The sequence below is a fragment of the Oreochromis niloticus genome, unplaced genomic scaffold, assembly GCF_001858045.2.
Source record: "Oreochromis niloticus isolate F11D_XX unplaced genomic scaffold, O_niloticus_UMD_NMBU tig00006644_pilon, whole genome shotgun sequence".
Classification (NCBI taxonomy): Eukaryota; Metazoa; Chordata; class Actinopteri; order Cichliformes; family Cichlidae; genus Oreochromis; species Oreochromis niloticus.
In genome coordinates this window covers 1,853-22,086 of record NW_020328105.1, presented here as the reverse complement: position 1 = coordinate 22,086, position 20,234 = coordinate 1,853, and the positions used below count along the sequence as shown (strand labels likewise).

General features: G+C 42.0%; 1 protein-coding gene and 2 long non-coding RNA genes across 8 annotated transcripts; 2 read left to right on the top strand and 1 right to left on the bottom strand.

The window, feature by feature from the left end:
- Nucleotides 1-2,957: 2,957 nt before the first annotated feature.
- LOC109197974 (uncharacterized) lies at nucleotides 2,958-3,643 on the top strand. The gene is made up of 3 exons (XR_003218112.1): nucleotides 2,958-3,090; nucleotides 3,177-3,343; nucleotides 3,568-3,643. It is a non-coding gene; the product is annotated as an uncharacterized LOC109197974 (long non-coding RNA).
- A 5,816-nt stretch (nucleotides 3,644-9,459) lies between these two features.
- LOC109197975 (uncharacterized) lies at nucleotides 9,460-15,812 on the bottom strand. 6 transcript variants are annotated; one of them, XR_002058982.2, is made up of 5 exons: nucleotides 15,736-15,812; nucleotides 14,181-14,375; nucleotides 13,957-14,038; nucleotides 9,760-10,621; nucleotides 9,460-9,614 (listed from the first exon to the last, which is right to left on the bottom strand). It is a non-coding gene; the product is annotated as an uncharacterized LOC109197975 (long non-coding RNA). The 6 variants fall into 6 exon arrangements; XR_002058978.2 differs by lacking the exon at nucleotides 15,736-15,812 and adding an exon at nucleotides 15,002-15,106; XR_002058977.2 differs by lacking the exon at nucleotides 15,736-15,812 and adding an exon at nucleotides 14,740-14,995.
- On the top strand, nucleotides 15,812-19,432 carry LOC109197972 (RING finger protein 145-like; the record flags this gene model as incomplete). The annotated part of the gene is made up of 5 exons (XM_025904741.1): nucleotides 15,812-15,871; nucleotides 17,779-17,957; nucleotides 18,290-18,437; nucleotides 18,833-19,066; nucleotides 19,165-19,432. Coding segments are annotated over exons 3-5 (586 nt in total), but the record flags the coding sequence as incomplete, so codon positions are not given.
- Nucleotides 19,433-20,234: the final 802 nt, after the last annotated feature.

Sequence of the window (20,234 nt, the reverse complement as noted above, 5' to 3'; positions counted from 1 at the left end):
CTGTAAACATTAGCCTCTTTAACTGCAGCTGAACGCCATCCCTCATTGTCTGCTACTTACAATGCAGTTAGAAAACAAGATCTACGGGTTTTCCTAATATCATTCACCACTGAAAAATATTTTGGTCTGTTAGATATTTCAGCAGCATACACAATTTACATCCAATACTGCAACAAGCTTACTTACCAGCATTTTTTTTATCAGATAAACTCAAATGAAACAAGTTGGTTAATTGGAAACAATTTCAACTTTCAAATCATGTCACTCTGTGTTATTGGAAAGGAGATTAAAATGCATGATAGGCTGAACCCACCCGAGGGACTCATAAAGTTTGATCTATGAATTCCTGATACATTTTTGCTTTATAGAGGCAGAAATGTTGACCATGAAAGCTTTTTGTAGTGAACTATGCTGCTTTCACCTACAAGCATCCAGAGCACACAGTACATGTTGCTATAAGCTACACCACATAGCTGCTACAATTTAAACACACCCACAATTTGTGTATAATCGCTATCGCCAGACTATGTCTCAAGAGCATATGACCTGTTGATAAAACTCACTGTTATGAAGATAGATTGGTTCCAGTGTCTTCATGAAACGCTGCCTTTATCCATCTTCTGGGGCGTGCCTGCAGTGGACTTGTGAACAGTTCCTTGTGAGGGAGCTGCTGGTGGAGCTCACAAGGTCCTCCTTCATTCCTACCATGAGCTTCAGTCTTCCTGATCTTTCTCAAACACGCCTCTCTCAGTGGGTCAACAGAACATCTGGCACAGGACAGCTGTGATGAAAGAAAAGGAAGAGGTTTCTCCAAACCTCTGGACCAAGGAAACCCAGCTGGGTCCTGATGGTCTCCCACACTACTTTCACCCCGGGTGACGTAGCTGTCGATAATAATCGGCACTCTGTTCACTGTTAGGAAAGGAAAGAACAAGTTACACTACAGTACTGATACCTTCTGCTGCTCTTTTCAAACTTGCCACCTTACCAGGCTGTAGAGTGCTCTGAACACTTAAACACTTTGAAATCCATTACACACTCACACTCACAGTCTTAGGTGAAAATCTCCAAGGACAGCATTACACTTTTGCTATGAACAGTAACTCTGGAGCTCTGTGGAGTGTGCAGATGATCTCATTACTGTCTAAAAATGGATAACAAAACCGAAGGAGTGCCGAATCATTGACAAATACAGAGTAACAGGTGTGCAGCATGGCTAACTAGGTAGCAACAAGCCTCTAACACAGCAGCGTGTATGCTAGCGGCTAATCTAGCGAAGAAATGAACAGAGTGCTTTTAGGTGTTGTAGAAGGATAAGATGATAAGCTGTGTGTGTTTTTCAGAATGACCTGCTTGTATTTACCTTCATTGATGAGTGGGACTAGGTAGGTGTGCTGAAAAGAGGCCAAAAGCTGAGGCTGAAGAGCGTGGTGTAAAGCTAGTGGCGCCGCCAGCAGGTTTCATTGCCTTTCACAAAATGGGACTGCCAATGTTGGACGGCTTACCAAGCCAAAGCCTTCCTGCTACCAGGAATCCCTGCTTGGAAACCTGCTGGCGGCGCCACTAGCTTTACACCACGCTCTTCAGCCTCAGCTTTTTGGCCTCTTTTCAGCACACCTACCTAGTCCCACTCATCAATGAAGGTAAATACAAGCAGGTCATTCTGAAAAACACACACAGCTTATCATCTTATCCTTCTACAACACCTAAAAGCACTCTGTTCATTTCTTCGCTAGATTAGCCGCTAGCATACACGCTGCTGTGTTAGAGCTCTTCTATTAAAAATGGATGCTTCACTTAATGATGTGAACTTAGTTGACTTAGTTGTTTTTTTTCTTGCATGAACAAGTAGAAGTGGCATTCAGTCTGACATAAATGTAGCCTAAAATGCTTTTCTCTCATCATCTGCTCAAACTAACAGATGTAGGTCTATTTCTTAGCACTTGGTGTTTATTACATTCCTAATGTTATTTAAACTTGTTTCCTCGCCCTGAAGACATCTGGATCCTGGATGACAGTCTCCTGAGCACCACCTCTTCTGGTGAAGCACAGGACTTTGATATCCAGCTCCCTCCCGATTGGCAGGATTGGTTTAATCCTTTGCTTCAGGTGATGCCCCATTCGTTATGCCATCTTTCGGCCACGCCAACGACCTACTCTTCCCTCGAGTCGTTGTCCCAGTCGGTTATCCGTCAGCTGCTCCTCCTTCAGCTGCTCCTTCTTCCCTGCTCTCTTATCTACTCCCTCAGCTGCTTCCTCTCCTGCTCCATCACCTCCTCCCTCAGCTGCTCCTTCCTCCCCTGCTCTCTTATCTACTCCCTCAGCTGCTTCCTCTCCTGCTCCATCACCTCCTCCCTCAGCTGCTTCCTCTGCTGATCCCACAGCTTCTCCTTCTCCTTCTCCTTCAACCTCAGCTCTCACCTCCTCAGCAAGAGAAGCAGAGAAGACATCTGCACTGAAGAGGTAAGTGCAAAGAGGTGCAAGGTAAGTGACACATTCGATGCCCTTCAACATCCTCAGGTTCTTTTGGAGTCAGACGTTTCTGGGAGAGGCCTTTTAGCCTTTCACTTGATGACAGTGACTCTGATTAGATTATGTTAGAACGTGTTTTTAAACTTTAAACGTTTAAGTTGGCCTTTGCGTCTTGCAGTGTTTGTAAGACACTTTCTTGCTTTGAGGACAGCTTCTTATAAATATCTTTTAATTTTTAATTAACTTTGTAATGTTTAAGTTAAGCCTTTGTGTTTTGTGATGTTTGTAAGACAGCTAACTAAGAATATCTGACTTTTAAAGAATATTAACTAACACGTGTGAAATGTATTGTTTTTTTCTTAATATGTGACATTGCCTGTGTGACTGAAAGGTAGTTTTTTAGGTAGTGTTACTTCTATTTTTCTTAATATCACAGGTAACTATTTAAATGACTTACATATTTTTCTCAAGCTCTAGCTCGACATGCAGGACAAAGGTAAGTCCGTACTTAATGTCAACACAAATATTTAGAAAAGTTTTAAAAATGATGTAGTGAACTGACTGTAGTCTCTTGTTTTTACATTAGGTATAGCCTGTGGCTGAGGGATCAGAGGTGAGGTAAAAACACATAACAGAAGAAAAGTAAATTGAACAACTCGGTGATCTGTGAATTCATGCTTTTCTTTTTGTCTTTTTGTCTTCAGGTGCTTTACACTTGTCCTCTCCCAGCATTCAGCACTTCAGACACTCAACGTCCAAGACGGAGCTAACAAAGAGAGATACTCCACCCAGAAGACAGCCTTACCCCAGCCCGATGAGAAGGATGGATGACCAAATGACAAACTGGAGAGTGGTGCTGTGTTCCAGCTATGTAAGTTATCACCTCACATTGGCTACAAACTGTCTTGAAGACTAAATCCTTCCAATAGCTGGTATAAATCATCGTCCTACAGTACTGTAGGTTTAAGTTTATTTATAGTTATTGTGTGTATATGTTGAGTTTAAAATTGCATTTTAACAACATGCTGCAGCTACCAACAATGGAAATGCTGTTTTGTGTTAAAATGATGTCTTTCGTGTGTTATTGCTTTGCAGGGAAGCTGAGAGTGGACAGAGCTGCACAGAGGACCAACGATCCACTCTCAGCACTTCATACCTGACTGGCCACAGCACCACCCCTCCTCCCCCAGGGTGAGGGGGTCCTGACCCCGCCTGCACAGAGGGAGTTGTGAACATGCACTTCTGTGTCGGTGGGTTTAGGAGCCTCCTCACACACACACGGATGAAGCCTGTCACTGGAAGATGTCTCCATTGCATCAGCAGGACGTAAGCATTTGTACAATATTGCAGTTTGTGATGTTTTATACATGTTTTTATTGCTTCATTTCAAACTAGGAGATATAAAATAAACCAGTTTTCATAATATTTCTGTGCATTTAGTTGTTTTCTTAATAAGTTATTCAGAACATCATTGCAACCTGTCAGCTTTTTATTGAGGATGTAGAAAGTTGCTGGTGGCCCGAGTGTGTACAGTGGGGTGTTGTGTTTGTCACATGGTGAAAGTGACCTCATGGGGAGCAAAAAGAACAACTGAACAATTTGGGGATTCACAGACTTTGGTAATCGTTAAAAAATGAAGAAAAATTGTTCTGTGTGAACAAGAAGCTCAAATATAAACCATCCTGACACACTGACACAAATGATCTGCTATCAGTGTTTTCATGAGCCTGGGTGAAGCTAATTTGCATGAGTTTAACCTCCCTGTCAAAAACTTGCATGACTCTGTTAGTACTGTAGCTTTCTCCTGTTTATTTATTCATTTGCTTATTGTAGAAGATTAATACGTTCAACAACCGATTCTTACTTGGCCTGAATGTTTGAATGTTTGCAGTTTCAGGTCCTACTGATCAGTTTTAAGTATTGGAGAAAGTGAGCAGCAATTTAATCAAATCCTGGGATGAAATGGGACAAAAGGGTAATGTGACAGCCACATTAGTTCCCTTCCCTCGTTTAACAATGTGTAAGCAGACTGCTTTAACCTGCAATTTACTGCATGTTGTTAGGCTGCATGGTGCAACCACAGTCTGCTAACCACCCGTGGTGATCGAAGGTTTTGAGCTCTTGCTCAAGCTACTGATGAAGCTTTATCAATGCTTGTTAAGTTTCCCAACCACATTTCATCCCGATGGTCCAAGGCTTACATCTTTATGCTCACAAATGTACTTCTGTAATTAATCAGTAACCAATTTATTACTTTAAGTTACAGTTTGAGGGGCATTAATGAGCATAAATTAGATTTAACTGGATTATGTGTTTAGGTCAAGAGACACAGACCTTCATCTTTAAGAGGCTCTTCTTAAATGTCTGATCATGTTTGTGTTTGTCTGCAGCATCACTGCAGCAGAGAGGGTATAACACAAGGCCGCAGTCATGTGGTATTCTGTCCTGCTATTAAGTGAATAAAATACTGAAAAAAACATCTAGACACTAAATACAGTCACTGGCCACTTCATTAGTTACACCTTGCCAGTACTGTTTTGGACCTTCTTTTACCTTCAGAACTGCCTTAATTCTTTGTGGCACAGATTCAACAAAGACCTGGAAAGATTCCTCGCAGATTTAGTTTCACATTGACATGATAGCATCACACAGTTGCTTCAGATTTGTCGGCTTTGCATCCATGTTGCAAATCTCCTGATCCACCACATACCAAAGATAATCTGCTGGATTGACATCCGTTATAAGATGAGTATACTGTGGTCATAAAACGATGGACATGGTCAGCAGCACAGCTCAGGGAGGTTGTACCTCTGGAGAGGCCTCTTCCTACACCTGAAGTTTTTACCAGTGAAAAGAACGGAGGTTTCCTCATACAGTGTTTCATCAACAGAGGAGAATTTGTTCCTCAGACTGTGCAAAAATTGCATTCATGGTTATCCTGCTGCGAGGGTGAGCTCTGAGATGGGCCCAAGCCATGCTTCCTCCTCAGCAGTCTTTATTTAACCTGATATGTCAAACCCAATAATTGTGGAAGACTCCTCTGACTCTGGAGAAGCAGTTCTGCTTTTTTTTTTTTAATGAGCAGTAATGATACTTGTAATAAATGTAGCCTTTCTGCAGCTCTGGAGGCCTGGATTGCTGAATTGAACACTGGAAATCCCACCCTTGAAAACCCGTAGCTGGTCAGGCCCCTGTAGCCGGAGCAGTGGAAGGTGGCGTAGGCCCTGCTAACTGTCTCCCAGCAGGTAATCCTGAGCAGACGGGAAAACATGATGGCTGGGTGACGGTCAGGAGGAAGCATAAACAGAAGCCCTGATGCACCACCAACCTGTTCATGTGTCTAACTGTTTTCCCCACTCAGCGACACACCCGCCAGGGATCAAACTCTGGTAATTGGTGATTCTTTTCTGAGACACGTGAAGACAGCAGCAACCATAGTCAATTGTCTTCCAGGGGCCAGAGCAGGCGACACTGAGGGAAATTTAAAACTGCTGGCTGACGGTAAACCTGAATTCAGTAAAAATATAATTCACATCAGCAATAATGACACCCGGTTACATCAATCAGAGGTCACTAAAATCAATATTGAATCAGTGTGTAACTTTGCAAACACAATGTCAGACTCTGTAGTCCCCTCCCCATCAGACCAGGAGTGACATGTTTAGCTGCATGTTCTCCTTAAATTGCTGGCTGTCTGACTGGTGTCCAAGAAATGATGTGGGCTTGATAGATAATTGGGAAACTTTCTGGAGGAAACCTGGTCTGGTTGGGAGACAATCCCACTTTGGATGAAGCAGCTCTTATTTCTAGAAATCTGGCAAATTTATGAAATCCCCTGAAACATGATTATCCAGTGTTGGACATGTAAGCAGAGTTGCAGTCTCACACACCTCTGCAGCTTCTCTCCTACTGTTATCCCCCTAAAACCCCATCTCCATAGAGACTGTGTCAGCTCCCAAACAGACAAAAAACTAACTAAAACCAGCAAAAAAAAAAAGACTTAAATGTAAAAAAAATAAAATAAGAAAGAACAATACAGTATCCTCAACAGCACCAAAGAGTTATTACATGACTTAATAATGGATCAACAAATCGATTTACTCTGCCTTACTGAAATCTGGTTACAGCAGGATGATTATGTAAGTTTCAATGAATTAACACCCCTGAGTCATACTAACTATCAGAGCCTTTGAAGCACAGGCCGAGGAGGCGGTGTGGCAGCAATCTTCCACACCAGCTTATTAATTAAACAAAGATCAATACAGAGTTTAATTTATTTGAAAGCCTGATGTTTAGCCTTGTCCATCCCAGCTGGAAATTTAGATCAAAACTTTAAAAAGCCCCCCGTAAAGCTAGAACATCTTACTATTCATCACTGATTGAAGAAAGTAAGAACAACCCTAAGTTTCTCTTCAGCACTGTAGCCAGGCTGACAAAGAGTCAGAGCACTGTTGAGCCAACGATTCTTTTAACGTTAACTAGTAATGACGTCATGAACTTCTTCACAAATAAAATTTAACCATTAGAGAAAAAAATGACTCATAATCATCTCACAGATGTAACATTATCTGCAGCTACTTTGAGTATCATTGATATTGAGTCTTTTTCTCCAACTGATCTTTCTGAGTTATGCTTATTGGCTTATTTGAAGAGTTTCAGCCAGTTTGTCCTAAAAAACACCTTGAAAAGACTTCAGTTAATCCAAAATGTTGCAGCAAGAGTACTGACAGGGACTAGAAAGAGAGAGGTGATGGCGATGGCGTTCATTTCGCTTTCCTTGAAGCTTGGTGCGAAATTCTGGCAGTAGACTGGAGCGAAGCAAAGAGTATGTAAAGGGACAATAAGAGGAAATGATGAAAGGAAGAAGAAAAATAAAAAATGGTGGAAAAAAGGATCAGAGCCTAAATTCTAAAGCTGCAGCTTTGCATACTGGCAGCTCCAAGATCTCACTGACATGTAATCATAGACTGTATATAAACATAGGCCAGTGTGATGTTATTGATTTGTAGACTTTAATTTTGAACAAAGGGCAACCTCTGGGTGCACTTCATCATGCTATTTATTAATCTCTGGCTCTCACAGCATGTCTTTTGTTCTGTCTTCCTTCTCTCAACTGGTCCCAGCAGATGGCTGCCCCTCCCTGAGCCTGGTTCTGCTGGAGGTTTCTTTCTGTTAAAAGGGAGTTTTTCCTTCCCACTGTTGCCAAAGTGGTTGCTCATAAGGGGTCATATGATTGTTGGGTTTTTCTCTGTATGTATTTGTAGAATGCACTCCACACACACACGGCTCGATACAGCGAGATGTTACGTTTATTTCTGACTTTTTTTTTGTGACAGTTCACAGTCTAGACAGCACCCGTCTCAGCTTTTTACAGCCCCTCCTCTCCTCTCCCGTCTCACTAAAAAGGGGGAAAGAAGACTGTCATCAGACCAAACGCCACCAGCTGTTTTCTCACCTGCCTCCCCTGCAGCCGAGCCACGGACCACACCTCCGCCACAGTATTGTTGTAGGGTCTACCTTACAATATAAAGCACCTTGAGGCGATTGTTGTTGTGATTTGGCGCTGTATAAATAAAATTGAATTGAATTGTGTCAAGTCCATGATTCTGTTCCCACATTCAGTTATTTCCTGTTTTATTCTGGTAGCCTGTGTCTCCTGTGTCTAGTGTTTAATTACACCTCAGCATTTTTTGTTATCAGATTTAGTTCAGCTGTGTGTTTTTCCTCAGCTGTCTCCACTCTGCCTACATGTATTTAACCCCTCATTGCTGTTTTGTCCTGTTCTCCTGGAGTCCTGCTTCAGTCTGTTTTGTTTCTGTCCTGCTCTGATGTTGTTTTGTTTACTGATGGCCAAATAAAGCTTTCTGAAGCTTTTACTGAAAAAGGTTTCATTACTTGAAACTTTTCAACACAGTTGTCTTTGGTGACATCTGGTGGCCTGAAATATGAAGAGCAGGTTGAATCACAACTTAAACTGCTTCATTATGATCGCTCACTCTACAGAGCCCTGTTGCCAGTTTCTGTTTAATATCATGTGACGGTGCTGTGTGATATCGTTCTACCACTGTGGTGCTTTGAACAGGTCTATTTGATTAATAACTAGTTTTGATGAATAAACATTCCTTGTTTAAACATGTGTCATGGTGTGGTCTCTCTTTGCTTGTGACTTCTTGACGTTTGTAAACATTTAGTGAACTTTATGAGTTTATTTCTGCCTTCTGTGTCCTGCATCTGAGTCCACACTCTACCTGCCACACAGCAGACCACGACGGCTGTAACTAGAGAGCGGTCGAGGAATCTGGCTGTTTATTTGAAGCAGCTACTGCAGTCCATGGAAACTGGTACAGTTAGCAAAGTGTGATCAGTGTGATTTAGAGGAGTGAAATCATTGAACAAAGTGAGGAAGCTGATCCACTTTGACATGTCTGTTGTGAAAAGACTTTATTGGATTCCTACATCCAGGTAGGTCTGGATAGCTGCTTGTCCCTTAAAAAATTATTCTTCATTTAAAATCTGCATTTTGTATACACTCAGATCTTGGTCTATTATTGAAAGTGTTACATTTCACAACAACAAATATCTAAAAAAAGAGGAAAATGCTTTACACAACAGTAATTTTTTTTTTTTTTTTTTTTACTAAACTTAACATATAATGCATTTTCACCTATTTTATGAACCAGTTAACTACAATTGAGCTTAATCTTTTTTTTTTTTTTTTAAGTCTACATAAATATCACATCATCATCAACCCGTCCCTTCATCTGGTTTTGTTGACTGTGGAGAACAGTGCACATGGAGACTCTCCTGTTTCCTGACTTCTGTCTCTGAAAACAGAGAAGAACATTTCATGATTTGGAGGATATAGCATCAACTGAAATCATTTCCATTAATGGTGAAAAAGAACAGTAAAAGCAGCGAGTTTGTTTCTTAGACATGAGAGGACAGTCTCTCTCACCTCTTGGCTGCACTGCCTCTGTTAAATCTAACAGCAGTGACTCAGTAACTTCCTGTTCCTGCATGTGTCTGTGAGGCTGAGCTGCTCTGATGTTGGAGTAGAGAGGATCTGCCTGGTTGTTGGAGAAGTGGATGCTGGTATACTGAAGATCATCCTGCTCCTCTGGCTGTCTCTGATCAGGTAAACACTGTATAGGAAAAAAGTCTCAGCTACAAATGTCATCAAATGTATTTGAGTTAAAGAACAACAGCAAAGAAGTATTTGTGAGTCCACCAGGAAGTTTAAAACCACAATGTTGGTTATTTGTACAACACTGATGTGACTGTTTTCACCTGTCCTCTGTTGTTGTCATGTTTCGCTGTGTGGCAGGCAGGGATTGGACCCAAACGCAAACTCAAGGGGACAGAACTTGAACTCAAAAGCACAGCTTTATTGCTGGAGAACAGAACACAAGCAATGCAAAACTAAACTGGGAAAAACTAATCATAACGCATACCAGGAGACACGGGGAGAATCACACACAGCATGAGGGACGACGCGACACTGACTCAGAGAAACACAGGGTTTAAATACACTGGGAAGTAACGAGGGGAATGAGACACAGAAGGAGAGCACAGCTGGGAGAAATCAGGACTGACGAGACAAGGAAGCAAAGCAGGACACATTCACATAAGACACGGACCTTCAAAGTAAAACAGGAAGTATGACACAGAGACACGAACTTGGCACAGTGGAGACAGCAACTAAGAAACACAGAGACATAAACCATAAGACAGAGGACTCTAAGAACCGAAAGACACAGAGGGAAACTCAACATGCAGACAGACCACACAGAACAGAGGGGACACAGAGAAACACGAAGGGCAAGGGATCGAAACTAGAAACGATACAACTCACAAGAACAATACTACAAAAATCATAAAGAATTAAACATGCTGGGTCAGGGGACCCAGGACCCTGACAGTTGTTGGCTCTGTCTTCAGATTTAACAGGTTCCTTGGACATCCTCTTTTTTCTGGTTGGGACAATTAATGTTGAACAAAATAATGACATTCATAAACTGTTAAAATCAAAGTTTATCTCCCAAACAATAATGTAACAAATCTGCTCACTGAATCCACAGGAAGACAGAGAAGAATATGACAGGCAGGAGAACAGCAGCAGTTACTACAGCAGCTTCTAATGTTCCTGCTCCTGTGGAAACAAAGATCAAAATAAAACACTGACAGTTAAGTTAGCATTACAACAACTGAGCACAGAGTTGATTCAGGCACGAGATCAAGTCAAACTAAGCCACAACATTGTAGAATAAATGTTACTGTGCCTGGAATTTTAGATAATTGTACTCTTTGTAAATCTGCACAAGAACTTGTTCATGCATGAATAGCCAGTAAAATAAGCTACTGTAAGACTTGAGTTCACTGAAACTCATGTAACACTTTCCTTATTTTATGGCCTCAATTATCTGATTGTAACATAAAGTGGAGTTACTGCAGGTTAGAACAGTTAAAGCGGTGCTCTGATCACTGATGTACTGGCATATAGTCAGAGTTAGACAACTTAGATTAGTCCTTCAGCACAATGAGTTAACTGGTGCCATCGCAGTATTGAAAATTTGAGCACTTAATGAACAAAGTTTTAGGAAGACATATCCTCCTCCAGACTCCTGCTACACAACTGCTGATGTCAGAAGTTCATGTGAGAAAAACAGAAACATTACAGTTAAATTTGAAGTTAAACCAGCATCACTTCCTGAGTACAGTTCCTAGATCATTAAAATGCAAATTCTCATGACCACTGATCAACGGCCATGAGTACTATTCAAAGAGGAATAGCAAGCTACATTGTAGCCACAGCTGCCCAGGGGCACACTGACAGAGGCGAGGCTGCCGGACACCGGCGCCACCGGGCCCGCTGACCACCACCAGAACATGTTCCCTCTAAGCCTGAGGGAAAAAAGAAGGAACGCACACATGTAAAGGAAGCACTCAAAACATGCGGTTATCCTAACTGGGCGTTTATAAAGTCAGCAAAGAGGCACAGAAAAGAAGATCAGACACCAGCGAGGGAGGATAAGAAAGACAGAGGCAACAACATTGTCATCCCCTATGTAGCCGGTGTATCAGAAAAACTCAGGAGAGTTTTCTCCAAACACGACATCCCAGTGTACTTCAGACCCAGCAACACACGCAGACAGAAACTGGTTCACCCGAAAGACAAAACTCCAAAACACAGACTTAACAACGTGGTGTATGCTGTACAGTGCAGCGAGGAATGCCCAGACCTCTACATTGGAGAGAACAAACAGTCACTTCACAAGTGCATGGCACAACATAGAAGAGCCACCTCCACAGGACAAGACTCAGCAGTCCATCTGCATCTAAAGGATAAAGGACACTCTTTCGAGGATGCCAATGTTCACATTTTGGACAGAGAGGACAGATGGTTTGAAAGAGGAGTGGAGGAAGCCATCTATGTCCACTGTGAGCGACCATCTTTGAACAGAGGCGGTGGTTTACGACACCAACTGTCTGCCATCCATAATAATAATAATAATAATAATAATAATAATAATAAAACTTTATTTATAAAGCACACTAAAAAACCAAGGGTATACCAAGGTGCTTGACAAAAATAAAATAGGAAAAAGGAGATGGGAGGGAAAAGAGAAAGGACCTGGCACGTATCAATTATAAAACCTTGACAATCATATGATATAAAAGTAGTTCACAAGCATAACGGATAAAAATGTACCAACGCACACCAAATGTTAACTAGGTGGAAAAGCAAGATTAAACAAATAAGTCTTCAGCCGTGATTTAAACAGTGGCATAGAGTCAGACGCCCGGATAGCAACAGGAAGGTTGTTCCATAAGACTGGGGCAGCTACAGCAAACGCGCGGTCGCCGCGAGACTTCAGCCGAGAACGAGGTTGCTCCAGAAGAAGTTGGGTAGCAGATCTAAGTGCTCTGACAGGAGTGTGTAACCTAAGAAGCTCATTGAGGTAGCTCGGCGCCAAATTATTAATAGTTTTGTAAGTGAAAAGTAGTATTTTAAATTGAATACGGTATTTAATTGGAAGCCAGTGCAAGCTTCATTTTTCCCCATTCTGTTTTCAGTGGTGAAGAGTTTCCTGGGAGACAAAGGACTCGTTCCAGATCAATCAATAAATATGGAAAGTATAAAGTGAAGTTTTTTGTTTGTTTGTTTGTTTCCCAGCGTTTTCTTATGTTGAGCTTTTCAACTTCAGTTCCATGTCCATTACAGCGACACACAGCTTTGTGTCTTGTTTGACAGATATAAATGTTTTTTATTTCAATTTTGTTGTCTTTCATAATAAAACATTTGCCAAATATGATGATTTTTGTTGTTATTTGTACCTGCGATGTCATTAAAACACAGTTTCGATAGCTACATGGTTAAGATACAGCTCATAAAAGAAACACATAGAATATTGATACACTGTGTGAAATTTGTGATAATCTGCATTGAATCAAGACAGCCTGTTTATTTCAGGTAAGAGAAAAGTTTAATAAATGACGTTTTTAAAGAGCCTTATAAATGTGATGTCTAAAGTTAACACCAATGAAAAGCCACCATTTTGATATAGAACCTTGGTTATGGCGCTTGAAGATGTAAGCATCAGAGAAGAAAGGACCCACTGACTGGAAGCTGTCAATTACTATTACTACTATTAGTCAGCAGTATCCATAGCCATATGTTCTTCACAATAAAAGTTATATAACGATTACTTTCCTGTTGTTATTGTTGTCTAGCCACACAATGAAGCTAATTAGAGCATTATAAGGCCTTCCTACAGCTGACAACCGGAAATGAATCCAAATGCCCTCACAAACCTTGAAGAACTACAACTATGCCCGTTGACTGGCACAGTTTGTCACGTGTGTCGCTGAAATGATATTTTTGATGTCATTTGGTCTATGTTCCAGAATTTTAGGTTAGTATTAAACAGAGGTTTAACCTGCATCGGTTTTAGGAGTTGAAAGCTAAACGTTTTGAATAGTATTCATTTATTTCTCCTCTGACTTTGGCCTGGGTCTTGTGGTTCCAGTGAAAGGAAATCTTAACGCTTCAGGTTACCAAGACATTTTGGACCACTTTGTGCTTAAAACATTGTGAGAACAGTTTAGGGAGGGTCTTTTTCCCTTCCAACACGACTGTGACCTAATGCACAAACATGGTCCATAAAGACATGATTGAATGTGTCTGGCATAGAAGCAGAGTGGCTTGCTTTGAGCCCTGATCTTAACTCCTAGATCACCATTGTGATGAACCAGAATGGAGATTGTAAACGTCAAACATCGGTGTTTGACCTAACAAATGCTCTTCTGGATGAATGGGCACAAAAAAAGAAAAAATCCACAGACATGTTAAAAAAAATCTTGTAGGAAAAACCTTGGCTGACAAATGGAAGCCATTAAAGCTGCAAATGGTGAGCAATAAACAGAAGTTTCAGCATTTGCTGCATTGTCAACATTTTTAAAGATGCGTCTGTCCCCCCGCTGTACCTCCTCCTTCTCGCTGAGGCTTCAAGACCAACCGTTCTGCTGCTGCCAAGGCCATTGATACTGTTTTGTCCCTCTCTGCACCCTGTAGACGAACGCAACCACAGAGAAACAAATCAGAGGAATAAATGTGAATGATATTGCTTACACTGAACAGCAACACCCAGGTGAGGATTATCTAATGCCAAATTTTCCAAACAATGAAAAAATCGTGTCCTTTTTCTTACCATGTCTGGAGTGTAGAGGTCAGCCAATGTCGCTCAGATCTGCTGCACAGCTTGAGGCTGGTCCGGGAAGAACCTCTCCAGGACTCCAGGTCTGGCGAGCACTTGCTGAACCTTCTTGGTACCAGCCAGGTGAGCGCTGATATCTGGACCCATCACAGCTCGAGAGCGCTCCATCAGAAGACGAGCATCCCAGCTCTGCAATTGAAAACAGACAATGAATTCTCTGCTTGTCTTTTTATCATTAGATGTATTTCAGTATTAAAAAGTTCAGTTTATTGGGACACTTTGTGCAAGAAGAATTTTTCCCCCATAAAATAGCCTCTACCATTTCACTAACTTTTGGAATCTTATTTCACTGCTGCTAATAACGTTTTACACTCTGTCACAGGTTTTTTAGCTTCGTTCGTACAAACTTTCTCGTGGTTGAGATTCTTGACCAAACAGCCAGCACACCGACCAGCAGAGCGTGACAATAGTTGGTTTATATTACGCTGAGATTTGACAGACAGAGACAGAAGAATGAAGGAGAACAACACAGAGTCACGCTGTCAAGGAGAACCTGGACGGTAGATTCAGCAGTTTGGCTTGAAACTTGCAAACTGTTTTAACTTGTTATGTCCGATTAAGTTTTCCTTCCAGGGTGCTCGCCAGTTTTCTTTCACTTGTTTCCTGTTCCTGCCAGCAGAATGCACACACAGCTGCAGTAACTACACACAATGTTGCAGAGAACATGGAGCAGCAACAAACATGTGTCGGTCTCTAATCTCCCATTCAGACTGACACAGCGACAGGTCTGTTCAAATAACATCAACAATGAGCACCTTTCGTTTTGCTGAAAGTGATATAGCTTTCTGTTCCCATCAACTGAAACCACCAACATTTCAGGTGTGCATGCTGGGCAGCTGAAGCTGACAACACAGCACAGCTGCTCTTCCTCATCAAGAAAGCTGTGCTGCAGTGCAATCAACTATTACATTTAGGCAAAGATTACTTTTCATCCCTAAATGATTGACGGTCAGAAACTCTGACCTTGTCTCTACAGACAGCAGAGCTGCTGCCTTTCTGTGGGTAGGAGTTCATTTTTACCCATCACCCCAGTTAAATTTCACTGGGGTCTGTCTCATTTATATGCCAGAACCAACACTTTGAAGCACTTTTCTTTGATCACTTGTAGCTCAATGGAGACACACATTTATGATCAGGTCCCCCAGTTTCAGACACACTTGCACAAGCACACAGATGACCAATATCTCACAGTGGTTTAACACAGTTCTGTCTGGGCTAAAGTACAGACATCGAACGCTATGACAGCGGAGTGTGCAGATGATCTCATTACTGTCTAAAAATGGATAACAAAACCGAAGGAGTGCTGAATCATTGACAAATACAGAGTAACAGGTGTGTAGCATCGCTAACTAGGTAGCAACAAGCCTCTAACACAGCGTGTATGCTAGTGGCTAATCTAGCGAAGAAATGAACAGAGTGCTTTTAGGTGTTGTAGAAGGATAAGATGATAAGCTGTGTGTCTTTTTCAGAATGACCTGCTTGTATTTACCTTCATTGAAGGAGTGGTCAGTGTGGGTATAGCCATGAGGCAAAAAAGACAGCTGAAGCTGAAGAGTGTGGTGAAACATGGTGCCGCCGCGGCCAGCAGGTTTCCAAGCAGGGATTCGGGTAGCAGGAAGGCTTTGGTAAGCCGTCCAACATCCAGTCCCATTTTGTGAATGCCAATAAAAAAATTGCTAGGTGTCCATGTGTAATTTGTGTGGAACAATATTGCACAAGAAGCTTAATAGATTTAGAAAAACGATAACAAAAAAAAAAATAAAACATTGAAGAACAAAAGATAAATGTCCTTTTTTTCCCAAAGTTTACTCGCCCTGCTGAGTGGTGTACAGCGTTAAGAGGCCAGCATTCGGACTCCAGAGTTTAACGACCCTAGTTCGAGTCTCTGATAGTAGTCCGTCTGCTACAGCAGGGTAGGCCCAGAGTGAAAGACGAAGCTCAAGCCTGCCTCCATTTTTCTCTCTCTCTCTTTTTTTCATTTCTTTTTACTTTTTTCAAGCCGCAATTAAAAGCTCAGGGAAACACTTAGTTTTAAGGCGGCCTTTAAGGCACCCTATATATCAGTCCATACAGCGGTAAGGGCCAATCTCATGTATCAGTTACACATATATCAACGAAGGTAGAAAACAGGCCCAAACCAAAGAGGTGTGCAGGGAAAAAATCAGGTGTGAGTGTGTGAAATTTACTAAGTATTGGAGTGCAAAAATGCCTGGTCTCCAGCTCATTTCCAAAAGGCTGGTTGGTGATGTGCGCGTTGTGGTCTTTAAATAGAGGAATTTTCCCGCTTTTGTTTGCCCGTCATGTGGCGACATGTGGCGGGCTAGCAGCATAGTAACATAGAGGCCCGGGTTCGAGCCCTAGGCTCACCTACCCTACCTCTCTATGTTCATCTGCTAGGGGAGGTCCAGGCAGGGGACCTTGGAGTGAAAATTCCAAGGCCTGGACTTCCCCTGATTTTCATTTTTCTCTGTGTTTTTTCTTTTACCTGCCAGCAACAAACAGCCCAGCCCCATTTATGGGACCTCCTTCTTGTCATGGCTACCAAGGACCACTCTTCTTCTGCCAACAAGTCATTGCCTGACAAATAATTATTTCCTATGTTTCCCTAGGGGCTTTTTTTAATCTCCAATATCTTTACATATCTTGCTAGATAGACTTCCCTCAACAGAGTTTACAAACGCCTTATCCTCTTTGTCCACTTCAAATAACTTTAAACAACTATTCTTAGATTTCTTGCAACATCTGCTGTCCTCTTGCACAGATTACGCTTTTTAAAAAACAAACAAACACTTTTTTTTTTAACGTCAACCACATTTTTGGAACTAGATAAATAAAGCATATATAAAAGTCACTACCAAAAACTCATTGCAGCTTCTACCTTGTTATAGGAATGTTGTTTGTGGCTCAAGATGACTTGATTTCATCCATGAAGGATACATTTGATATATGTTTTCACATATTATAGACCAACAAGTTATTATAGCAGTTTAAATACGAGCGATCGGTTTTTGGAAGACGATCATTTTTTTAGCACAACACCGCTAAGCACCAACTCATCCATCCTTTCTCCTTTTCTTCTTTTCATGCCGCCACCATGGGAAGCGCCCACAAATGTGTCATTTCACACTGGCAGCAGGCTCGCAGAGCTAGCTGTGGTGCTTGTTCTTCTTCTCTGACTTTGCTGTTTCACCGTGTTTAGATAACGTGCCATCTGCAAACAGTCGCACTCATTTTCGTGCTTTAGCTTTGTACTCACGCGCACACACACGTGCACACATGCACACACACACACACACACGTGTGTGTTAGTTTAGTCTGTTTCAACCTCTCTTCGTGTGGAAACACACATATCTAGAACTATTCTTTAAGGATGTCTGCATTTCACACAACTGTCTAATAGGATAAAATAATTGACATTGTATACCCAAAGGTCAAGTCTGGATAAACGTGTATATGATCTCCAACTTGAATGCAAAGCCAAGGCATATAATTGTGTGGTGTGTCAACTCTAATGTGTTTCCTCTCTGTGCAGGGGGATGACTGAAGCTATCACCTTGCTAATCCTTGCTGTCCAAACTGGCCTCATTGAGCTGCAGGTCATCCACAGAGCCTTCCTCCTCTCTATCGTCCTCTTTATTGTTGCTGCTTCCATCCTGCAGTCCATGCTGGAGATAGCTGATCCTATAGTCCTAGCCCTGGGAGCATCTAGAGGCAACTAAGATAATATACCAAAGACTTTTTTCATGTGTTTATTTTTAAGAAAACTCTGTGTCCCACTGTTTGTTTTATTTTTACTGATCATAAACAACTATTAATAACTATGGGCAGTTAGTTAATTATCACAGAATTCATTATCTATGGTCATCAGTACAACTCATGCTAACATCATAAATTAAGTAATACTACGGTGTACTGTCCTTCTTTCTTCATTCCTAAACAGGCAGTTTGTCTTTTTGACATCAATCTGACTGAAAGTGTGTTTGCAAAGCCTGCTATCAACCTGCCTGCTTTCTCATATGCTGGTTTTGCTGCCCGTCCCGTAGGAGTTTGTGGAAGCACTTCCGTGCAGTTTCTCTCTGTCTCTTCCTGCTGATCTTTCCAGCGTACATGGCTTATATGATCTGCCAGTTCTTCCACATGGACTTCTGGCTTCTCATCATCATCTCCTCCTCAATCCTCACCTCTCTCCAGGTAACACACAACCGCATCGCAGTGTGCAAAAACGTTAAATTAAATAGTTTAAACTTGCTCTACCCAAACAGTTCAGCCCAATAATAATTAAACATGTATATTTGCTTGTTTTTTAATTCCATAATAACTCTGAAACACTCTACCGCCAGGTGCTTGGCACTCTGTTGATCTGTTGTTCTCTTCATGGTGGAGGAGTTTCGTAAAGCTCCAGTGTAGAACATGGATGAAGTCATATATTGTGTAAATGGGAGCTACAGATTGCTGGAGTTTCTGCTATGTGTCACACACACACACACACACCAACTCTTTGCTAAGTTCTGACTGTAAACAGACACTGTCATGTAATGCATCAGCACTGTCTCTGCCTCACTGTCAGTGATTTGTTACCTCACCAGGTTGCGGTGTGCGTGGTGTGCTATGGTGTATCAGAGACTGTATTTGGCGAGTGGAGTGTGATGGGAAGCACCATCATCTTGGTCCACTCGTACTATAACGTCTGGCTCAGAGCCCAGCTGGGCTGGCAGAGCTTCCTGCTCAGGAGAGATGCTGTAAACAAGATAAAAAGCCTCCCTACAGCTAGCAATACACAGCTGGAGCAGTATAATGACATCTGTGCTATCTGCTTCCAGGTATGAACAGTTTTTATGTTTATCTAAAGAGGATGCATGACCCAGACTTAATCTGGGGCTTTAAAAGCTAGGCTAATGTGAAATTTGATTTGTTCCAGGACATGACCAGTGCTGTGTTCACTCCGTGCAGTCATTTCTTCCACGCTGGCTGTCTGATGCCCTCTCTGTCGTTCACAACCAAGAGCCAATCACCAACTAACGGTGGAGCTACCCGAGGTACACCTGCAGCCAATCAGAACCCTGCAGGACAGGAAGAAGGCACTCTACTGGATGACAGGAAAGAGGGAGCGTCAGTAGAGCAGGAGGGAGATAATGAAACTGCCACATCAGCTGGGGAAACCTCCTCTTCCACCTCCCCACTGGCATGTCTGCTCCCCTGCCCATCGTCAAACCTCCATTATCATCTTCCTCTTGTTCTTCTTCTCCTCTTGCAACTGATTCTGTGCTCCACCAGTCCCCTGCAGATCACCCTTCTGCATCTTCTTTCTCTACCTCTTACACATCAGACACACCCGACGCTCCTGCATCTCTCTGCCATTCTGTCTCCACCTTTCACCAACCAACTTCACAGGTACTGACCTAAGCAGAGGCGAACCCTGCTAAACCCGAATCCCCCCTCAGCTAAAATCAGTCTCCCTTGTGGACAGCCAGGCAAACTCTACTGGTCATCATCACAATCTAACCCACCAACTCCCCATTCAGTGGAACCTCCTCCACGTCCTCCACCTCCTCCTCCATTCAACCCCTGAGCTCCATTTTAACACACACACAACATACATACATGCATATATAATTACACAATCTAAATAATCCCCTATTCTACTTGTCCAGCTGTTTGCTGTTGGCTCTCCCATCATGTCCAACTTCATATCCATGTTATGTTTCAAATGATCTAAAACAATCTCTAAGCAGAAATTCATCACTCGGCATTAAAAAATGTAAAAAAAAGAGGACAATGATCGCAGCTTTACAAAATGTTAGTACTCGTTAGGCAGTTGTCTTGGAGCAGTGAAACGTATCCCATGATAGGTGTAACCCATGCCAGCAGTGATTTCATCACAGGTGCAGTTGTTTTCCACATGTTCTTTCACAGGGATTCAAATTTAATACAAAAACAGGATGCACTAATCTCATCTCAGAATGAATTGGGAATTTACACCATGTCCAG